Genomic DNA, 21,267 nt, shown 5'->3' on the forward strand with positions numbered 1-21,267 from the left:
GCTAGAACCGGGCCGGCCGTTGATGGTTCCTGTCCCGAAGCTCTGTGACAAACACTAGCTGCTGATGTCAGGAGGTCCCTGCTCCAGTGTGGTGAAGGCACCCGATCTCTTCCTCTTTCAGACCACGATGAGTGCGCCACCACCAACATGTGCCTGAACGGCATGTGCATCAACGAGGACGGCAGCTTCAAGTGCATCTGCAAGCCCGGCTTCGCCCTGGCGCCGAACGGGCGCTACTGCACAGGTACGCGGCCCCTTTCCTGTCTCTGAACTGCGCCTGCCTCTGATGAGCTCGTGATGCGAGCACATTGAGTTGAAATGGGTTCATCGCTCTTGGGTCTCCTGTCAATGCCCAATGGATATCCGCATGCGATAGTGTATCTGCTGATCTTAACCGAGACCAGTAAAATATTGTTAAGTGTCAAACACCGTGTTCTAACTCACCCTAAATCATGACAAAGAGTGAGGTGTACAGGATCCAGATATAACGTTCATTCTGGCTACTCTGTAGACGTCCCACAGACAGCCTCGCGATGAATAGACGCGATTTTGCTCGGACTTGTCCAGTCCTGTTCGTTAGACGTGCAAAATAGCATTGTTTAGGGGTTGTTTCGTTTTTTGAAGCACACCCTGCTGTAGGATTCTGTTTGTACTCGCTTACCTTTGTTTGTACCACGCCCCTTTCCCTGCCCCTCCCCCTTCCCCAGACATCGATGAGTGCCAGACGCCAGGCATCTGCATGAACGGCCGCTGCATCAACTCGGAGGGGTCCTTCCGCTGCGAGTGCCCGCCGGGCCTGGCCATCGACGTGGACGGGCGCGTCTGCGTCGACACCCACATGCGCACCACCTGCTACGGGGCCATCAAGATGGGCACCTGCTCGCGCCCCTTCCCTGGGGCCGTCACCAAGTCCGAGTGCTGCTGCGCCAACCCCGAGCACGGGTTCGGAGAGCCCTGCCAGCCCTGTCCCGCTCGCAACTCAGGTGAGCCCGTCCCGACAGAGCCTTTTTGGGTTGGGGGGGACGGGCAGTGCAAGATGTCAGTTGGAGCAAAACGAACCAACATTGGTCCGGGAAACAGCAGGGTCTGCTGGTTCCGTTTTTAGCCAAAAGTCAGCATCCAGTTCTACCCAAGAAAGTAGGAGAGGAAAGCGTCTGTATGGGCTGCTTTCACTGATGAGTTAAGTTGCTGAGCAACAGTGAAAACCGTTAGGCCCTGACGATCTCCAGGACCGGGGTTGGCCAGCCCTGAGTTTGAGTATGCGATGATGTAACAATGATTGTGTCAGAGTTTCAGTGCGGTGTACTCACATGACCTGAGTAAGTTTCTTCTCTGCAGCTGTTACAGGCACATTGACCCTAGTTGTGAGTGATGGTGCCTGCTCCTGTCTGATTGTTGCCGTGGGTGATTGCTGATTGCTGACCTTGTGCCCCTTTGTTTGGTTGTTTCCCATCGCAGCCGAGTTCCAGGCCGTGTGTAGCAGTGGTATTGGGATCACAGCCGACGGGAGAGGTGAGAAGCCTCTGCCGCTCGTCACGGGTCCTAGCATGACATAATCTGGTACACCCCCGCTGTCACTGCAACCTCCCTGTGACATGAAACAGTTGTGCAGCTCAAATATGATTGCTCGGTGGTTCTTCAGAGACGTGTTGGGGTTCTACACAAGGAGCTGAGTAATTTGAGTATAAACAGCAATTAAATCATTTATAAGGGGCATTGTTCCAAATATACAGTAATCACTCCTACAGTGAAGTACTGTTCCAGGGATGGCATTCAGCCATGTGAAAGAATAATGACTCGATCTTAAACACAATACACAGTGTGAACTACCTGCTTTTGCCAATCGCTAGTCAACCCAGCTGTCTGTCCTGTGTTAGCGTAAGCATTGGCAGGACGCACAGGGGACACAAGTGCTAATTTTTTCCGTCATTGCGTGGGTCTGTTTCCTCAGACATTAACGAGTGCGCTCTGGACCCGGAGATCTGCCCGAACGGGATGTGTGAGAACCTGCGCGGAAGCTACCGCTGCATCTGCAACATCGGCTACGAGTCTGACACCAGCGGCAAAAACTGCCTGGGTGAGTCTGTGCTGCCCCCGCTTGGTGGGGAGGTAACTTGCAGGTTTAAAATCCAGGTTAGGCTACTAGTGGGGGAATTCACAGGGCGTTGCTGCAAAAGAGCATGTGTGCTCAGTCAACCTACACTGCATAAAGGTTAATAATAATACATTTTAAAATAATAATAATTATAATGATTATAATAATGAAAACCTCTGTGGTCTACTCGGTCTAATTTCTTCTCAACATTTGTTTTTGTTTGCATTTGTGAAAAAAGAAAAAAAAGCTTGGAGTTATTAAGAGACAGGAGTTGGTTGTTATTTCACGCTGATTATTTGACCTTATCCCACAGATATTAACGAGTGCCTGGTGAATCGGCTGCTTTGTGACAATGGGTTCTGCAGGAACACCCCGGGGAGCTACACTTGTTCCTGTCCCAAGGGCTTTGTCTTCAAAGCCGATTCTGAAACCTGCGAAGGTGAATTTTGTGGTGGCCGATGCAGCATACCACACCATACCACACCATACAGCATCAGAATGGCCTATTTAGACATCAGGGCCCATTTATGAAGTGTCTCATTAGTGGTGTTCTGCTGTCAGATCAGGTTTCCTCTGTTCGCATCTGTTTCCATTTAGCATTGCGATTCAAAACTGATCCTGGATCAGCATTCCCTCTGTGGGGTGCTTCATGAATGTGGACACAACTCCACAATGTGTGCTGCTTAAATCTAAATGTAAAATGTGTGCTGCTTAACTCTAAATCTAAAGTTTTCAAAGGCATTTCACATTCAACAAACTGCTTGAAGCTCTGCTTGTTTCGTGGTGATTCAATGAGGGGGCCATCAGCGGGTTTACCCATTACCGTGTCCTTGTACTTCAGACATCGACGAATGCGAGTCCAGCCCCTGCGTTAATGGCGTGTGCCGGAACATTGCCGGGTCCTTCAACTGCGAGTGTTCCCACGGCAGCAAGCTGGATTCTACCAACACCATCTGCGTGGGTAAGAGTCGTCTATCCGAGTGCCCGTTTCAGACTGGAGGCCTACTGAGTTGCTGGGCTTCTCTGCAAAGTGCCTTTGTCCAACTGTAATTGCGCTCAAATCATGGCCCTGAATGAAAAGGAGGACTGGTGCCAGATTTTGTAGCTGTCAGCTCTGAGAAGCACCGCCTCTTGTGCTGTTGCCGCTGTCCTTATGAAGGTCTTCCTATTTAAAATAAACACAGGAGATGACAGTTTTGAAAACAGTTTCAGACTCACTGACCTCTCACGCACAGCTATAACGTGGAGAGTCTGAGCATGACTCATTAGATAAACAAAATGTGTCATTCATACTTCAGGATTAAGGATTCCATTGAATTGTCCCACTTGAAGACATTGTTTGAAGAAGCAGTCACATGACGGCATTAATGTGAACCACATTTCAGTCCCATGTGAAAGTGTTATTTGGGCAAGTGATCATTACTCTCTAACTTTCTTGTATTCTTTTTATCGTAGTCCCGGAGGACTTGCAGGATATTCAATAGCAGGTCATTAAAGTCAATGGTCCACGTAGCGCGAGGGTAGACGCAGGAGATACCTAGCGATGCGCGCACAGCCGCGTTTATTGCGGTTCCCTCCCTGGGTGTGCCTGATGTATCGGGTTCCCACACATGGACTGGCTGGAGTCCAAGCGGTTCTCACTGTCTCATGCATCACATGTGCGCTAACGGGCCCAGCGCTCCACACGCATGAAAGCTCCGCGCCTCCCGCCTAACCCTCCTCCCCGTCCCGCCTGTCCCCCGCCCCGCAGACAGCATGAAGGGCACCTGCTGGCTCAACATCCAGGACGGCCGCTGCGAGGTCAACATCAACGGCGCCACGCTCAAGTCGGAGTGCTGCTCCACGCTGGGCGCGGCCTGGGGAAGCCCCTGCGAGCGCTGCGAGATCGGTCAGTGCGCCCCCCCGCCCGCCCCCTCCTCACACCCACACCCCCCACAATCACCATCCGCACCGCCGCTGAGAGACTGCTCTATCATCGCTGTCTGTGTGACCGTCGACTCTCTCCGCAGATACCGCCTGCTCCAGAGGGTTCGCCCGCATGAAGGGAGTCAACTGTGAAGGTGCGGTGATAACCATCAGAATAATGGCCGCTGTCTCCGCTAGGAGCCTTCCAGTGTGAGCTGAGCCCCCCCTCCTCCCTGCAGAGGGGAATTAAGGCGTTTAAACGGGTACTGACGGGCTCCCTGTTCCCTCCCCTCAGATATTAACGAGTGCGAGGTGTTCCCGGGCGTCTGCTCCAACGGGCGCTGTGTGAACACCCAGGGGTCCTTCCGCTGCGAGTGTGCCGAGGGGCTCACTCTGGACGGGAGCGGACGCACCTGCGTGGGTGAGAGGCACAATGATGTCACTGCTATCCCCAAGGGCAGACCAGAAAACATGTGATCCTGAATGGCGGACCTGGAGTGTTATTCTGATTCCGTGTGATTTTCAAGATTAGGCTTGATGCGCTGTTAGATGCTATCTAGTCCGTAGGTAATCAGAGCATTAATTTAGTCTGGAAAATGGCGAGCATTGTTGGGCTGAATGGCCTGTTCTTGTCATTATGTTATGTTATGTTAAGTATGAGGTCATTGTGATCCTGTATAACAGACTTTAGATATGATGTCACTGTGATCCTGAAGGATAGTTCCCCAGCAGTCTCTTTAAATCTCTTTTCAATGGCAAAATAAATGGCTGATCTTACCAAGTGAGGCAACCAATGATTCTATCGGATATTACAGAGCTTTAAGGCTAGTTCCACAAGCAATTATTGAATTAATATTTCATTTTATAGTAGTAAAACATTTCTCAGTACATGAAATATTTTAATTTAGTAAATGCACAACTGCGGCACTAATACTTTTTAGAATAAACTATTTAGAAATGTTAAATAGTTATCAGAAGTTTTACTGTAGTCAGAACTAGTCAGCTAGACCCATGGACATCGTCACTAATGTGACAATTTATTAGCCATCAAAATCAAGTGCAATGTTCATTAAACAGACCCAGCTTGTGCCAAGTGCCTAGTGTTATCTAGCTATTTGGCCAGTTTTTCATCTTGTGATACATTTCTAGTGGACAGCATACCAATTGAAGTTGGAAGTGCATTATTGGCTGGCAAAGTGCACTTATTGTCTGGCTGCCATGACTTACAGCTGTGAGGTACTGCTGTAAGCATATCCAATTTAATTTAAGCAGCTGAGTTAAACCACCTCAAGTGACAGTTTAGAATTTATTTCTGAAATTACTGGGGCAACAAGACGATCATTAATCTCGGAATGCTGGCTAAAACAATAGAGGATAAGGATGATTAATAATCAGTTGGGAGATACCTATAGTTGAAGAGATACTTTATATATAGGCATAACTGCATTTAACCCTTTAAGGACTAAAATTGCAAATATGTGATTTGAATGTTCTTAACTGAACATTTTAATGCTGATGTAATAATCATTCACATGTAATTGAAAGCAGTGGAGTTCTAGAACACAAAAAAAAAACATTCCAAAAAACCTACTCTTCAAAGGGTTAGAAGGCAAATATTGCTGGGGGAGTTGGCCCCTGGCGTTCAGTACAGTCAGTGTTGGGAAACGAGCGGTGTTCATCGACGCGCCGCAGTGTTCAGCGTGTGACCAGCTGTGACCCTCCGCAGACGTACGCAGCGAGCAGTGCTACATGAAGTGGCACGAGGACGACTGCGGCGAGCCGTTGCCAGGGCGATACCGCGTGGACATGTGCTGCTGCACTGTGGGCGCCGCCTGGGGCATCGACTGCGAGGAGTGCCCCAAGCCGGGCTCCGCCGAGTACAAGGCCATCTGCCCGCGGGGCACCGGGTTCGCCAACCGCGGCGACATCCTAACGGGCAGGCCCTTCTACAAAGGTACCATTTTATTCACAGTGTGAAAACAACGTGCAGCGATGTGAGAACTGATAAAGACTTACACACTCTTATGGAAATGGAATAATCCGGAGTGTATTGAACTGAATCATCAAAATCATATTGAAGTGCTGAACACTATATTGTAAAAATGTGAAAATTTCTGCCAGTTCACATGTAAGTTTTTAAAGCATATAACAACAATAACTATAAAATAAATCAGAAATCTGAGTAGAATATTTAATATAGAGGGAATGTCCCTGTACTCTTACCCTGAATTTAACATGTACATGCATTTGAATGTTACAAGTCGGTACAGCGATACAATTTTGTTAAATAATGACTATAAAATGTGTAGCGCTCCATGTGTGGTTACGCTCGCACCCCTGACCCCGTCGTCCCGCCCCTTGCCCTGTTCCTCCCGCGCAGACGTGAACGAGTGCAAGGTGTTCCAGGGCCTGTGCTCCCACGGAACGTGCCGGAACACCATCGGCAGCTTCAGGTGCCGCTGCAGCAGCGGCTTCGCCCTCACCATGGAGGAGAGGAACTGCACAGGTGAGGAGACGTCGCGCCGTAGCCCCGCCTCTCACCCGCCATCGGTAACCGCGGGCTGTGCGAGGGAGAGAAAATTAGCGTCAACGGTTTACAGCTTCAGTCCAGCATCAGGGTGGAGTGTGTTTAAGTACCCATTGTTTTCACTCCTTTCAACTGCAGGGAAATGGCTTCATTTTGATTATTGAGAGGAGTCGGTGTGAACATAAGCTCAGTCGAAGCTGCTGTAAATTTTCCCACACGTGTCATGACTGGTGTCCCTCCCCCTCGTCCCCCTCCCCCCCCCGCGCAGACATCGACGAGTGCCGGATCTCCCCGGACCTGTGTGGCCACGGCGCCTGTGTGAACACGCCTGGCAGCTTCGAGTGCGAGTGCTTCGAGGGCTACGAGAGCGGCTTCATGATGATGAAGAACTGCATGGGTGAGGCGTCCCGACGGCTCCCACCAATCCCGCTGCCCCCCCCCCCCCCCCTCGCCCCGCAGCTGGGACACGGCGCAATTAGCGCAGCCCCGGGGACGTGCCCTCCCTGAAACTCACCCCCTCACTGACTTCATGCTTTGCTGTTGTGAATCTGTAATTTAAACGAACACCCCGCCCCCCCTTTTTGTCATTCTGCAGATATCGATGAGTGTGAACGGGACCCCCTGCTGTGCCGCGGTGGGACCTGCCTGAACACGGAGGGCAGCTACGAGTGCGACTGTCCTTCCGGACACCAGCTCAGCCCGGAGGGGTCCTCCTGTGAGGGTGAGTCCCGGGACACCTCACAGGGGTGACAGGCCAGACGCCCTGTTTTGGACCAAAATACTGGTTTTGCAAATAGTTTTTACAGGTCCGGTCCTGATGACAGCCCCGCCCCCCCACGTGCTTCATGACTAAGCATCAACATGTTTATAGACCCTGTACATGTTTACAGGAAGGCCGTCGGTTGTGGGGAAGGCCGTCAGCCATGGGGAAGGCCGTCGGCCATGGGGAAGGCCGTCGGTCGTGGGGAAGGCCGTCGGTCGTGGGGAAGGCTGTTGGTCGTGGGGAAGGCTGTCGGTCACGGGGAAGGCTGTCGGTCACGGGGAAGGCCATCGGTCGTGGGGAAGGCCGTCGGTCATGGGGAAGGCCTTCGGTCGTGGGGAAGGCCGTTGGTCATGGGGAAGGCTGTGGAGGTGTGTCGGCTGATCGTGTGTTTTCCCTCTCCTTGGGCAGACGTGAACGAGTGCCAGCTGAGCGATAGCCTGTGCAGGAACGGCCAGTGCGTCAACATGGTGGGCACGTACCAGTGCACCTGCGACACGGGCTACCAGGTGACCCCGGACCGGCAGGGCTGCGTGGGTGAGTGCTTCTCCGTCCTGCGCTTGCTCCGGCGCTCCTCTCTGCGAATGACTGATGTTTCTCTGAAACTTTATTGATTTTCAGGGCTGAGTACTGTACTGTTCTCCTTGTAATGTGCTCTCACTTTTAGCTCCCTCAGGGTAAGCAGTTAGCATTTGCTAAATCCTGAGATGCACATCTGTGTCCAGTTCTACACCCCTGTGCTTCTCTACAGGACTCTAACAGCATTTTGCTGTGGGAATGTAGCTCTAATTATATTATATTATATTATATTATATTATATTATATTATATTATTACTGATCAATATTGTGGAATAAAAGGGAACAAAATAAACAAAACATATGCACAAATCTGATTAAATAAACCTCATTACTGTCGTCATTCGAAGATTATAAACAGAAAGAAGATGAATTGGCTGTGTGTGCATCTGTGTGTGTGTGCGTGCGTGTGTGTGTGTGCGTGTGTGTGTATGTATCTGACCTGACCTCACGCTCCGCGCCTGTTCCTGCAGACATCGACGAGTGCACCATCATGAACGGCGGCTGCGACACACACTGCACAAACTCGGAGGGCAGCTATGAGTGCAGCTGCAGCGAGGGCTACGCCCTGATGCCCGACCTGAGGACCTGCGCAGGTGAGTGAGCGGGGACGTGCCCCGCCCCGCCCCGCCCACTGCGCCGGGGACAGAGACACTCCCTCTGCTGTGGCCCCATCCCCCGTCCCCCATCTTACCCCCTCTCCCGCTCCCCCGCTCGCAGACATCGACGAGTGCGAGGACACGCCGGACATCTGCGACGGCGGCCAGTGCACCAACATCCCCGGGGAGTACCGCTGCCTGTGCTTCGACGGCTTCATGGCCTCCATGGACATGAGGACCTGCATCGGTGAGAGAGACAGAGCTCCAGGGCAAACCCTGCTCGCATACTCACGTGCTACAGTGTGATTTCAGACTGCATATTACCACTCATATTACATATACTAAATACTTAGTATTTGGAAAACAGTATTTGGTATACGTACATTTACATTGGTATAAATAATAAATACTTAGTATTTTATATATTTAGTATACATACATTTATATTAGTGTAAATACTATACTATTTAATATACTTTGTAGCATTGACAATTATGGGGTAGTAGTTGTTTCACTGGTTTTAATAGTTGTACTAGTTGTAGTAGTACAGGAATGTAATCTCTTTAATCTCTTCGGAGAAGAGCGCTTTAGAAAATGTCACACCCATCTCCTCCCTTCTCCTCTGTTCTAGAGGCTCAGCCGTGAACCTTTTTTTTCCTCCCCCCCATCTGTCTCTGTCCAGATGTGAACGAGTGCGACCTGAACCCCAACATCTGCCTGCACGGGGACTGCGAGAACACCAAGGGCTCCTTCATCTGCCACTGCCAGCTGGGCTACTTCGTGAAGAAGGGCTCCACCGGCTGCACAGGTGGGGCGGGGCTTTGGGGAGGGCGCGCTAGGCCAGGGTGGCGCAGGTGCTCTGAGGTGGTCATGCAGCCCAGGTGCACCCTGGGACAGGAACCCAACGCTTATCTTCTCAACTCTAATCAAGCATCCTCTCAGAACATTTTAATTAACCATCCTATCTGAACATTTTAATCAACCACCCTATCTGAACATTTTAATCAAACACCCTATCTGAACATTTTAATCAACCACCCTATCTGAACATTTTAATCAACCATCCTATCTGAACATTTTAATTAAACATCCTATCTGAACATTTTAGTCAGCCATCCTGTCTGAACGTTTTAATTAACCATCCTATCAGAACATTTTAATCAGCCATCCTGTTTGAGCATGAAATGTGTAAACCCTACTGCTGTGTTTGTGACACTGTAGTGCAGACAGCTGGGAGATATATTATTATATGAACCCATATAATGTATGAATCAGCGTTATCGTTTGTTCTCATTATTAACGCGTGGCTTCGTGCCGTGTCCTCGTGTTTCGCCGCGGCGCAGACGTGGACGAGTGTGAGATCGGCGCGCACAACTGCGACTTGCACGCGGCCTGCATCAACGTGCCCGGGAGCTTCAAGTGCAGCTGCCGAGAGGGCTGGGTGGGCGATGGCATCAAGTGTGTGGGTGAGTGGGCCTGGGGCCTGGCAGGGGGGCACCGGCAGTAATGCGCTAAAAATCCATTTAGCTACAAAATATAAAACGTCACTTACAATGAGAAATGGTGAAAGCACAGACTGCTTTGCCGGCGGCACAAGGGTATGTATGTACTATTATTAACTGTCTCACGTTATTGGCAATCTTTTTGTCTTATTTACCAAAAAGTAAATAAGATTAAAATTTTAAATATAAGACTAAAATACTTGTTAAGATTGACTAGGTTTCTTCAGTGTGAACAGGGAGAGCTATGTGTATGACCAGGAGATGGACTAATGTAAGGGAGGTGCTGTTTGTGTTTGCCTCCACAGACCTGGATGAGTGCTCCGCAGAGGAGCACAACTGCCACTCCAACGCCAACTGCGTCAACACCCCCGGCTCCTACCGCTGCACCTGCAAGGAGGGCTTCAATGGGGATGGCTTCTCCTGCTCAGGTGGGACGGCCCCACCGAGGGCTACGAATGCTGCGAGATGCAAAAAGGGACGAATCGAGTGGTTACGAATAATCGCGTCTCTCCCTGTCCCTCACCCTCTCCCTCTCCGTCTCCCTCCTCCACAGACATGGACGAGTGCGCGGACAACGTGAACCTGTGTGAGAACGGCCAGTGCCTCAACGCGCCGGGCGGATACCGCTGCGAGTGTGAGATGGGCTTCACCCCCACTGAGGACAGCAAGGCCTGCCAGGGTACGAGCAGGGCAGGGCCCCGCGCACAAGCGTGCAAGATGTAGCACGATGTAGCACGATGTAGCACATATGATAGCATGCTAGCGATGTAATAACGTAGCATGATGTAGCATGTATGCTAGCATGCTAGTTATGTGGCACATAGAATGATGTAGCACGTATGCTAGCATGCTAGCGATGTAGCACATAGCGCATTTTAGCACGTAGCATGCTAGCGAGGTCTCCTCCGGCAAAGGAGCACTCAGAAACCCTCTCTGCTTTTCGTCTGCAGACATTGACGAGTGTAACTTCCAGAACATCTGTGTGTTCGGAACCTGTCAGAACCTGCCGGGGATGTTCCGCTGCCTGTGCGACGACGGCTATGAGCTGGACCGCAGCGGCGGCAACTGCACAGGTGAGACTGCCTCACCATCAACTGTTCTCCCTGAACCTCAAACATGTCCAAAAAAGTGATTAAGGTTATGAGGATAAGGTGGTCATCATGCACCACATGCAACATGGGATGAAGACTGGATCCATCCAGCTCACTTCAGCTGACTTACCCATTTCACTCAGTTTGTGAAGCTTTTAGAAGCGTTCCACCTCTCTTCATTATGACCCTGGTTCTGTGTGTCACAGATGTGAACGAGTGTGCTGACCCGGTGAACTGCATCAACGGACTCTGTGTGAACATGCCGGGTGGCTACCTCTGCAACTGCCCCCCAGACTTTGAGCTCAACCCCACTGGTGTGGGCTGTGTGGGTAAGTGGCTGTCACCACTAAATAGTTTTCCTCATTCATACACTGTCTGAAAAAATGTACAAGAATTGTAACTTTAGGGGTACAATGGCTTGTCACTGGGGCGGTACCCCCAAGGTACAAATATGACCCATTGAGAGAACATTAACAAGAATTGTACCTTAGAGAACAAAGACGGTACCCTACCGTACCTCTTTTTCTCACAGTGTAAAGATCAAAGGAACATGTCCATTTCAACAGACGACAGGGAAACAAAGGGAAGCCCCTTAAGAGTGAGAATGAATTTAAAAATGGAAGTGAAAAAAAAAGTGAGGAAAGATGGACATCCCCTTCCGCATACCATGGAAACGCTTGCCGCGCCGGCGAGTATCTGCAGGATCGGTGGTCCCAGGACGCTGCCGGGCCGGAACCTGGAATGGCCATGTAACTCAATAAGTGCACTAAGGCTTCTGGCATAGCTTGAATAGCACAAACAGAATATGTATAAATAACCTAGCTAACACAAAATGTTCTCACGGTGTCGCTGGAATGTTTTGTCATTGTTGTTACATTGCCACTACATGGCAGCAACACTGTGAGGACGTTTTGTGTTAGCTGGGAATGAACCACATGGAAACCATCACGTTTCATGGTGCCAGAGTAGCACAATACATAGCAATGTATTCAGTCTGCACTAACCAGATGCCTAGAGTAGTATGGCATTGTTGGTCCACTGTGCTGACTTTGCCTTAGATATTCGGACCTCACGGTTCAGTGTGGTTTGTTCCTGATTGGGCGCTTCTTTCTTTCAGCTGAGTACAAGACCCTGTGTCCTGGAGGAGAGGGGTTCAGGCCCAACCCAATCACCGTCATCCTGGAGGGTAGGCTGCTCTCCGCATGGTCACCCCCTGTAGAGCTGGGGTTTTAGGCTCACCATACCCAGCGCTGACCAGCGCTACACTTTTCACGGCTAACTGCAACATTCTCCTCTCTGTGCATCTGTGGCTCAGATATTGACGAGTGCCAGGAGCTGCCAGGCCTGTGCCAGGGGGGCAACTGCATCAACACTTTTGGCAGCTTCCAGTGCGAGTGCCCGGCAGGGTACTACCTCAACGAGGAGACCCGCATCTGCGAGGGTGAGTGGGGGATCGAATAACGGCACATCAAGTTTTAGACCATATGCCCTCAGAAGAAAGGTTTGTAAAAGGCTTCTCTGTGTCAGTTAAATGGTTCGATCTGCGAGCTTTCACAGTTTTAACACCTACCATATGGGGTTTCGTAAAGAGCTAAAAACAGGTCCCCTATGGAGGCCAGCCAAAGAATCCTTTTCTCTGAGATTGTAAATGGTTTTATGATCCATTACTACAATGATAAGGAGTCATTTTTTCCTGGAAAAGCATTCAGTAATATGACAGGAGGAATACGTCAGGGTATTTCTGGAGTTCAGCACAGTTCCTTAATGTAATTTGCTAATTTCTGGTTTTGTAGATATTGATGAGTGCACAGCCCACATTGGAATCTGTGGGCCAGGCACCTGTTACAACACGCTGGGCAACTACACCTGTGTGTGCCCACCTGAGTACATGCAGGTGAATGGAGGGAACAACTGCATGGGTGAGTATTACAGCATGAACCATCATGTGGAATGCATCGGTAGACATATGGCCTTGATTTGGTGTTTCTAAATTTAACAATAACTCAGAATACCAGAGGCACCCAACAGATGATGACTTAGTTATGGGTAGCCATTCGCTAAGCAGCTTCTAGCAGGGATAGTCAAATCTGGCCCTAGTGGCCGGTAGTATTTCTGCTATATTGATTGATTGTCCTGAGATATGGAGTGTCCCAGGTTTAAATTAGTCCTGATTAGAGGGGAAAAATGAAAACCAGCAGTACTACTGGCCTTGAGGGACAGATTTGAGTATCCCTGCTTTACAGAAGAACACACTGGCTGGAATTTGGAAAGTGAAGTTCAGAACTTTACTGCTGGTAGTAGAGACAGTACAGAAGGAATCTTACAGAAGAGTTACAGTTACAGAAAAGTTAGAGAAGAGCTTTTCCAGGGTCTTTACCAATATGTGTCTTTTGTGTATTTATGTACAAATGACACCACTTTATGAGGACATGTTTTTGTAGCATTCTAAAAACACTGGACACAACTAGAAGTCCCCTGCTTCTGCGTGGTGTGCTCAAACCGTCCTCTGCCCCGTCCTGTACAGACATGAGGAAGAGCGTGTGCTACCGCAACTTCAACGACACCTGCGAGAACGAGCTGTCCTTCAACATGACCAAGAAGATGTGCTGCTGCGCCTACAACGTGGGCAAGGCCTGGAACAAGCCCTGCGAGGCCTGCCCCACCCCCGCCACCTGTGAGTCTGGCTCCCTGGCTCCCCCCCTGCATCCGGCTGCTCAGACTGCGCATACATGTGCTGCGGTACGAGGACCTGCATGTTCCGTAACTCTAAGGACACTGTGTTCTCCTTCCCTACAGCGGAGTACCAGCTTCTGTGTGGCAACCAGGCCCCTGGGTTCATCATCGACATCCACACGGGAAAGCCTATTGGTGAGTTGGTGAGGAGGGTGCGGCATATAGCCAGTCACAGCCAGCTCGGCATCGAGCGGGTTTCTGCTAGTGTATGCCATTTTTACACATAGGTAGACTAACTCTGGTTATTATTAATCCTAGCAGGACAATTTTCTTGTCATCGTGGCCATGATGTATAATACTCATTTACAAAGGCACAATAGACAAACATTTTACAATGTAGCATTTCACATTGGGTTCCTATGTGAGATGTAGCGATTTGGATTTACGATACAAGTAGGGAAAAAAAAAAGATTTGTATCTTTATCCATGCTTGTGGATGTCAGGAACACGCTGTTTAATGAGAGAAGCGTGACTCAGACTCAGTGACCGAGGCTGGCGCTGACGTGACCCGCTTCCTCCGCAGACATCGACGAGTGCCGCGAGATCCCGGGCATCTGTGCCAACGGCGTGTGCATCAACCAGATCGGCAGCTTCCGCTGCGAGTGCCCCATGGGCTTCAGCTACAACAACATCCTGCTGATCTGCGAGGGTAGAGCAGAGCCTCCCGTGATCTCTCTCTGTTTCCACCTCTCCTTCTCTCTCTCTCACTCTTTCTCTCTCCGCCGCTCTCTCTCTCTCAGTGTATCTTCCTCTGGGCTGTCACTAAATCGTAGGATTAATGGCACCATTCTCTTCATCAATTACTCCTCTGCAACAACTAGGGGGACATGGTAGAGGTGTCAGACATTGGGGGGGGGAGGAAGGGGGAGGGGGTTTGGTCTGCTTTTTACCGTCTCTTACATTTTCTCTTTATGAGTTGTTTATAGGCTCATTTGACATTGCTACTGTTGCTCCATTTTCCAGATATCGATGAGTGCAACAGCGGAGACAACCTGTGCCAACGCAACGCCAACTGCATAAACATCCCGGGTAGCTACCGCTGCGAATGCTCGCCCGGGTTCAAGCTCTCCCCTAGCGGAGCCTGCGTAGGTGAGTCCGCACCCCTCTGTCCCAGGGGAATAGGAAGGTACCATCTTACACTATTGGCATTGGGCGAGGGGGAGAGGGGGTGTTTTCCATGGTTTAATCCTTTTGACAGAAGTTTTCCGAAAGCAGTCATTGTCAAGACTGTGTCCTTGAAGGAAAAGGGGGTAATAAACAGCTCTTCTGCCCTTTCTGAGCTCCTCCTGCTGACTCTCAGGTGCACTAAAGACCACCCCCCCCTTCTCCTCCACCCCCCCTTCTCTCTGCAGACCGAAACGAGTGCCAGGAGATCCCCAACGTGTGCAGTCATGGGGAGTGCATCGACACGCAGGGCAGTTACCGCTGCCTCTGTCACAACGGCTTCAAGGCCACGGCAAGCCAGACCATGTGCATGGGTGAGTCCTGCAGACACTTACTATGCTGTAATAATATCATATATTTTATGTATTATTGTGTAGAATATGTATACGTATTTAGTATATTTATTGGGCTTTTATTTTGCAACATATCAGCAACATGACAAAAATGAACAGATTAACATAAAACAAACCCGAGGATGATAGAGAAAAGGTTTTATAGTCACACAACAAGGGCAAATTACAGGAGAATTAAGGGAAGTCCCGCCATATGCAGGCTATAGCATGGAAAAGTCATTAGATGTGATAAATCTTACAGCACATATTAAATGTTCTATTCATTTGTAATGTACAGTCTGTTTATATGGTCTAGTAATTTGCATTTTAACTGCATGCCTTCAAAGATATATTAGAAGCTCAGGTCAAGATGATGAACTAGCAAGACACACAGATGAAAAAATACATTTCTCCTTTCTATTTAGTGGTATGAGAGACTCCACTACTTCAGTGCTTCATAGTGAGCCACTGAGATCGGCCGATTAATGAATCTACAGATGCCCACTTGTAAAAAGTATTATACTTAAAGTATACTTCAGCCCACTGTTCCTTGGTGCATGGGTGCAGACTGTGATGTCACTTCCTGTTTCTCTCCCTATTTCCCAGACATTGACGAGTGCGATCGGCAGCCGTGCGGAAACGGCACCTGCAAGAACACCGTGGGCTCCTACAACTGCCTGTGCTTCCCCGGCTTCCAGCTCACGCACAACAACGACTGCATGGGTATGAGCTTTACACACAGCCCACACTCAGCACCGACTACCTGGAGTACCGCAGTGCTATATGCTGTACATATGATGTCATTAACTTGCTTTACTTTTCTCAGCTCTTAAGTCTTAAAACTAAAGCGGACTTAAGTCTTAAAAGACTTCAGTCTAAAATCCTGGCGTAACCTGACCGGTCAGAATAGGGTGGGTGATTATATTTAGGCATTTTTTCTCTTATCTAGAGCAATTTACGCAGCTTGAATTTTAAAAAATGTACAACCCACTTATCCATCTGGGCATTTAGTGAGGCAATCCAGGTTAAGTACCTTGATTAAGGGTGCCACAGCTGTGCCACACTGGGAATCACATCTGTGACCGTGGTGTTGTAAGCACTATTTCCTAACCATTTTTCTGCAGTGCCACCCCAGTACGTGTCTATATTGCTGTAGTGTGAAATGAAGGGGTTAAAGGACCTTTGTTTTAATGTTCATAAAAGCAGTTGTGCCTCTGTCCCCTCACTCAGATGATTGTTAGTAAGGATCCACAGACTCCACCCCTTTGCTTTGATGTTCCATGAAAGGATTGGTGACCCCGCCCCCTTAATTCTGATGTTCTGTAAGTAGGCCCATATTCTTCTTTGCTCTGATGTGTAATTGGTGCATTTGCAGATGTGGATGAGTGCTCAGCGCTGGTTGGCCAGGTGTGCAGGCAGGGCCAGTGCATCAACAGCCTGGGCTCCTTCCAGTGCCTGTGCAACGAGGGCTACGAGCACACCCCCGACAAAAAGAACTGCGCAGGTAAGCCCTCTCCTCCTCTCTTCTTCCCCCCACACCATCAGTCCTGTTCTGTGCCCTTTTGTGCCCCATTAAAAAGGGTTTGAACCTCTTGCTCTTCTTGCAGATATTAACGAGTGTATCAGCCTGCCGGGGACCTGTTCTCCGGGGACCTGTCAGAACCTGGACGGGTCCTTCCGCTGCATCTGCCCCCCTGGGTTCGCCGTGCACAACGACCAGTGCATCGGTGAGACGCTGCCTGGGACAACAAAAAAAACACACACACACAAAACCAGAAGCCGTATACATGCATATACACACAAACACACACACACTTGCACGCAAGCACACACTGCTGAAAAATATTATTTGCATACATACAAAACCAGAACCTCTGGTTTATACAAAACTATTTATAATACACACACATACAGAAGTACCACCGGTAAAATCATTTTCTAACACAACAGCTCATACACGCACACATGAATTCAGCAGCTAATGGAATGATTCATTCAGTGAGGGTACACACCCACCTGATAATACTGCTGGACAGAGGCCCCGCCCCCTCCCTCCCCACAGCCATTAGGGGCTGCGGAGCCGCAGGGCCATCTGTCCGCTGCTGTGTCTGCTCTGACTCACCGGCCAGACTCCGCCCCCTCGGGCGAGCGCCGGTCACACCGCCAGTCCTCACATCTGCTCTCCCGTCCTCTCCCAGACATCGACGAGTGCGACGTGGAGCCCAACCTCTGCCAGTTTGGCACCTGCACCAACACGGCGGGCAGCTTCCAGTGCATCTGCCAGCCGGGCTTCGTCCTGTCCGACAACGGCCGCCGCTGCTTCGGTGAGGGACCGCCCGCGCCCCGCTGTCCTGGGCGGAGCTTTCCGACCTCGCCGGCCCGCTGCCCACGCCCGTGACTCACTGACCGTCTCTCTCTCTCTCTCGCTCTCTCTGCCTCTCTCTCTCTCTCTCTCTCTCTGCCTTTCTCTCCCTCTCTCTCTCTCTCTGCCTTTCTCTCTCTCTCTCTCTCTCTGCCTCTCTCTCTCTCTCTCTCTCTCTCTCTCTCGCCCCAGATACCCGCAAAAGCTTCTGCTTCACCCGATTCGAGGCGGGAAAGTGCTCCGTTCCCAAAGCCTCCAACACCACCAAGGCCAAGTGCTGCTGCAGCAAGATGCCCGGAGAGGGCTGGGGGGACCCCTGCGAGCTGTGCCCGCGGGAGGGGGAGAGTGAGTGTTTGGGGAGAGGGCTGGGACCCTGCGGCTGTGCCGCGGAGGGAGAGTGAGTGGCTGGGGGGACCCCTGCGAGCTGTGCCCGCGGGAGGGGGAGAGTGAGTGTTTGGGGAGAGGGCTGGGGGGACCCCTGCGAGCTGTGCCCGCGGGAGGGGGAGAGTGAGTGCCTGGGGGGAGGGGGGGGGAGGGGATAGAGAGCCCAAAAAGGCTAAATGGGCGGGCCCAACAGAACATCCGTCAATGCCACAACTTCTCGTAAATGTGTGATAATGAGCAAAAAGAAATCTTGGAAAGCTCTTGGAAGCAATGTAATAAAGGTCCACATAGCAGCTCCCTGCTTCAGTGGAAGAGGAACCCTAATCCTCTGTCTCCTGTGTTCACAGCTGCCTTCGAAAGCCTCTGTCCGTATGGCCATGGGGCTCTGCCAGGACCTGGGGAAGGCCGCGAAGGTGAGAAAAAGTGTCTTCAGTGGGCCCCCATGAAAAGACCTCACATTGGGCTCCACCACCCCATTTTTTGAGAGCCCCCGTCAGGGCCCATGGAATCATCCTAACCCCCCCCCCCCACCCCCTTTACAGCACCCCTGACTGTATGTATGTATGTATCAATTTAGCTGACACTCTAATTCAGAGCAACTTACAGCACAAGAGAACAGAAGCACATCCCCCAGAGTAATAGAAGCAACAGTGGCAGACCTGGCTTACCACATTCCCAGACCAGCGAGTCCACATAAACATCACAAAATGCTAGTTAACAATGCTATCCTAAAACCATCAACAAATCATGAGTATATATAAAACATGTTAAAAATAATCCATAAAGGCCCAAACTAGACCACACTGCATGTCCTCCACAGGCTGTAACCCCCTGTACCCTGTCCTCTCTGTGTCTCCTCAGACATGAACGAGTGCCTGGACAACCCGGGAATCTGCGTGAACGGCATGTGCATCAACACGGACGGCTCCTTCCGCTGCGAGTGTCCGTTCGGCTACAACCTGGATTACACTGGAGTCCACTGCGTTGGTGAGCAGGCTCCTCACTGCTGTTCTCGTGCGGTTAGGCACTGTACACAAGCACTATCAGCCCAGTGGGTTGGGTTTTTTTTTTTTTTACGGTGAAACAAATAGGCTTGGAATCAAATCAGCTACCATCTGCATCGCTATGTATTACTAAGCAGTTTGCACTCAACATGTCTTACTGCAGCACTTCTGTGGGCCACAGTGTCTGCAGGTATTTGCTCCAGCCGTGCGGTACACCACCTGACTTCGCTAATGATTTTACCTCCTTGGTTCAGGAAGTAAGTTTGTTAGTGAAATCAGGTGTTGCCTGGCATGGTTGAAGTGAATACCTGCAGACACTGCGGCTCACAGGAACTGGAGTTGAGAAGCCCAGTCTTGTGATCCCTTTTTAATGCTGTTTGGTCCGAGAATGTTAGCTGCGTGTTTCAAATGTGTGATTTGTTGCCATTCATTGTTCCTGGTTTGTGTGAACTTGACCCTATTTTAGGGATTCAGTTGAATATCTCCTCTTTTTTTTCACCACGGTAACCCCCTGTCCCTCTTCCTCAGACACGGACGAGTGCTCCATTGGGAACCCCTGCGGAAACGGGACCTGCACCAACGTGGTGGGAGGCTTCGAGTGCGCCTGTCAGGAGGGCTTCGAACCCGGGTCCATGATGACCTGCGAAGGTGGGTGGGAATCACACACTCCTCCCCAATTTCCAGTCACTTTAGCATGAAAACTTATTTTAAAAAGCACCTCATATTATACCTGGCTCCTTTCCAAGCTCATTTTGGTTTACTCTGGGTACTCCTAGTGCCGGGTGAGAAATACAATTCTAGCTAAAGTTCAGACTGTGCTGTATGTATCAGTACCTTACCCCTGCGCCTGTCTGTTTGTCTGTCTGTGTGTGTGTGTGTGTGTGTGTGTTTGTCTGTGTGTGTGTCTGTGTCTGTGTCTGTCTGTCCGTCTGTCTGTGTGTCTGTGTCTGTGTCTGTTTGTCTGTCTGTCTGCCTGCAGACGTGAACGAATGTGCCCAGAACCCCCTGCTCTGCGCGTTCCGCTGTGTCAACACCTTCGGCTCGTACGAGTGCACCTGTCCGTCGGGATACGTGCTGCGCGACGACCACAGGATGTGCAGAGGTGAGAGGAAACTCCGTCACCATGGAAACGGCCGCCACACTCCCAGTCTGCAGGGGCGGCAGAGACCACAGGGGACAGACTGATAGAAATAAACCCAGAATTTATCATGGGGAATATTGTAACGAAACAAGAGCTAATTGTTAAATAGCGAAGTTTCACATTTTAAAAATTATTATATATATATATATATATATATATATATTATGTATATGTATATATATATATATATATATATATATACATATATATATATATATATAAAATATATATATATAATATATATATATATATATATATATATATATATATATATATATATATATATATTTAAGGCCTTTTCAGGTTTATTGGACAGGTCTGTATAGAGAGACAGGAAGAATGGGGAGTGAGAGAGAAGGAAAGACATGCAGCAAAGATTGCGCAGCCGGTTTCGAACCACAAATGTCGCAGCTCACAATGAGCTTGTGGACTCAGGCTATGCCAGGAGACACCCCACAATCGCTTTACTTTGTGCTATTTGGGTGCTGTTCTGTGGTAGCACTATGGTAGAAAAGGAGAGGGGTTTTTCCAAGGCTGTCCTTCTTCATGGTCCTGGGCCCCTGCGTCCTCTGTACCCCCCCCCCCCAACCCCTCCCCTCATGGCGTGTCTTCCCCCCCCCAGACCAGGACGAGTGTTCCGAGGGGCTGCACGACTGTGATTCCAAGGGCATGAGCTGCAAGAACCTGATCGGCACCTTCATGTGCATCTGCCCCCTGGGCATGCAGAGGCGGCCCGACGGAGAGGGCTGCATGGGTGAGTCAGCCACCAGGGGGCGCTGTGGGCGCGAGCTGCCGCAGGATGGGACTCATTTCCCTTCACAGTGTGCTGCTGTGCTTCAATGCTGCTGTAGATCAGTTAAAATGTCTGGTTGTTCAGTCCTCCATGAGCCCTGTTTAAAATATACCACAATGCACTGCTAAATGTAGACTTTTTGGAAAATGCAATGGTAAATATATTTCAGAGCAGTGTAATAAATTGCAATATCACAAAATACAAAACACAAATAATTTGTATATTTTTCCATATACTGTGAAGTGTAGCAATAACCTTATATATTTTCTGTATATTCCCATTTCTGTAAGGCTGGGGT

General features: G+C 49.8%; 1 protein-coding gene across 1 annotated transcript in view; it reads left to right on the plus strand.

The window, feature by feature from the left end:
* The window catches only part of fbn2b (fibrillin 2b), a 69,960-nt gene that overhangs the window by 38,501 nt on the left and 10,192 nt on the right, over positions 1 to 21,267 (plus strand). The window contains exons 15-54 of the mRNA XM_064334051.1: positions 122 to 244; positions 708 to 983; positions 1,459 to 1,512; positions 1,952 to 2,077; positions 2,409 to 2,534; positions 2,937 to 3,056; positions 3,846 to 3,983; positions 4,105 to 4,155; positions 4,296 to 4,421; positions 5,727 to 5,954; positions 6,381 to 6,506; positions 6,796 to 6,924; positions 7,123 to 7,248; positions 7,699 to 7,824; positions 8,338 to 8,460; positions 8,585 to 8,710; positions 9,146 to 9,271; positions 9,807 to 9,929; positions 10,271 to 10,393; positions 10,519 to 10,644; positions 10,916 to 11,038; positions 11,263 to 11,385; positions 12,174 to 12,242; positions 12,372 to 12,497; positions 12,850 to 12,975; positions 13,581 to 13,730; positions 13,853 to 13,924; positions 14,313 to 14,438; positions 14,753 to 14,878; positions 15,142 to 15,267; positions 15,892 to 16,008; positions 16,661 to 16,789; positions 16,893 to 17,012; positions 17,484 to 17,609; positions 17,840 to 17,992; positions 18,379 to 18,444; positions 18,893 to 19,018; positions 19,564 to 19,683; positions 20,015 to 20,137; positions 20,799 to 20,930. Coding sequence (XP_064190121.1) covers positions 122 to 244; positions 708 to 983; positions 1,459 to 1,512; positions 1,952 to 2,077; positions 2,409 to 2,534; positions 2,937 to 3,056; positions 3,846 to 3,983; positions 4,105 to 4,155; positions 4,296 to 4,421; positions 5,727 to 5,954; positions 6,381 to 6,506; positions 6,796 to 6,924; positions 7,123 to 7,248; positions 7,699 to 7,824; positions 8,338 to 8,460; positions 8,585 to 8,710; positions 9,146 to 9,271; positions 9,807 to 9,929; positions 10,271 to 10,393; positions 10,519 to 10,644; positions 10,916 to 11,038; positions 11,263 to 11,385; positions 12,174 to 12,242; positions 12,372 to 12,497; positions 12,850 to 12,975; positions 13,581 to 13,730; positions 13,853 to 13,924; positions 14,313 to 14,438; positions 14,753 to 14,878; positions 15,142 to 15,267; positions 15,892 to 16,008; positions 16,661 to 16,789; positions 16,893 to 17,012; positions 17,484 to 17,609; positions 17,840 to 17,992; positions 18,379 to 18,444; positions 18,893 to 19,018; positions 19,564 to 19,683; positions 20,015 to 20,137; positions 20,799 to 20,930 — 5,001 coding nt within the window. The remainder of the gene's footprint in view (positions 1 to 121; positions 245 to 707; positions 984 to 1,458; positions 1,513 to 1,951; positions 2,078 to 2,408; positions 2,535 to 2,936; positions 3,057 to 3,845; positions 3,984 to 4,104; positions 4,156 to 4,295; positions 4,422 to 5,726; positions 5,955 to 6,380; positions 6,507 to 6,795; positions 6,925 to 7,122; positions 7,249 to 7,698; positions 7,825 to 8,337; positions 8,461 to 8,584; positions 8,711 to 9,145; positions 9,272 to 9,806; positions 9,930 to 10,270; positions 10,394 to 10,518; positions 10,645 to 10,915; positions 11,039 to 11,262; positions 11,386 to 12,173; positions 12,243 to 12,371; positions 12,498 to 12,849; positions 12,976 to 13,580; positions 13,731 to 13,852; positions 13,925 to 14,312; positions 14,439 to 14,752; positions 14,879 to 15,141; positions 15,268 to 15,891; positions 16,009 to 16,660; positions 16,790 to 16,892; positions 17,013 to 17,483; positions 17,610 to 17,839; positions 17,993 to 18,378; positions 18,445 to 18,892; positions 19,019 to 19,563; positions 19,684 to 20,014; positions 20,138 to 20,798; positions 20,931 to 21,267) is intronic.

This window comes from Anguilla rostrata, chromosome 4 (genome assembly GCF_018555375.3).
Source record: "Anguilla rostrata isolate EN2019 chromosome 4, ASM1855537v3, whole genome shotgun sequence".
NCBI lineage: Eukaryota > Metazoa > Chordata > Actinopteri > Anguilliformes > Anguillidae > Anguilla > Anguilla rostrata.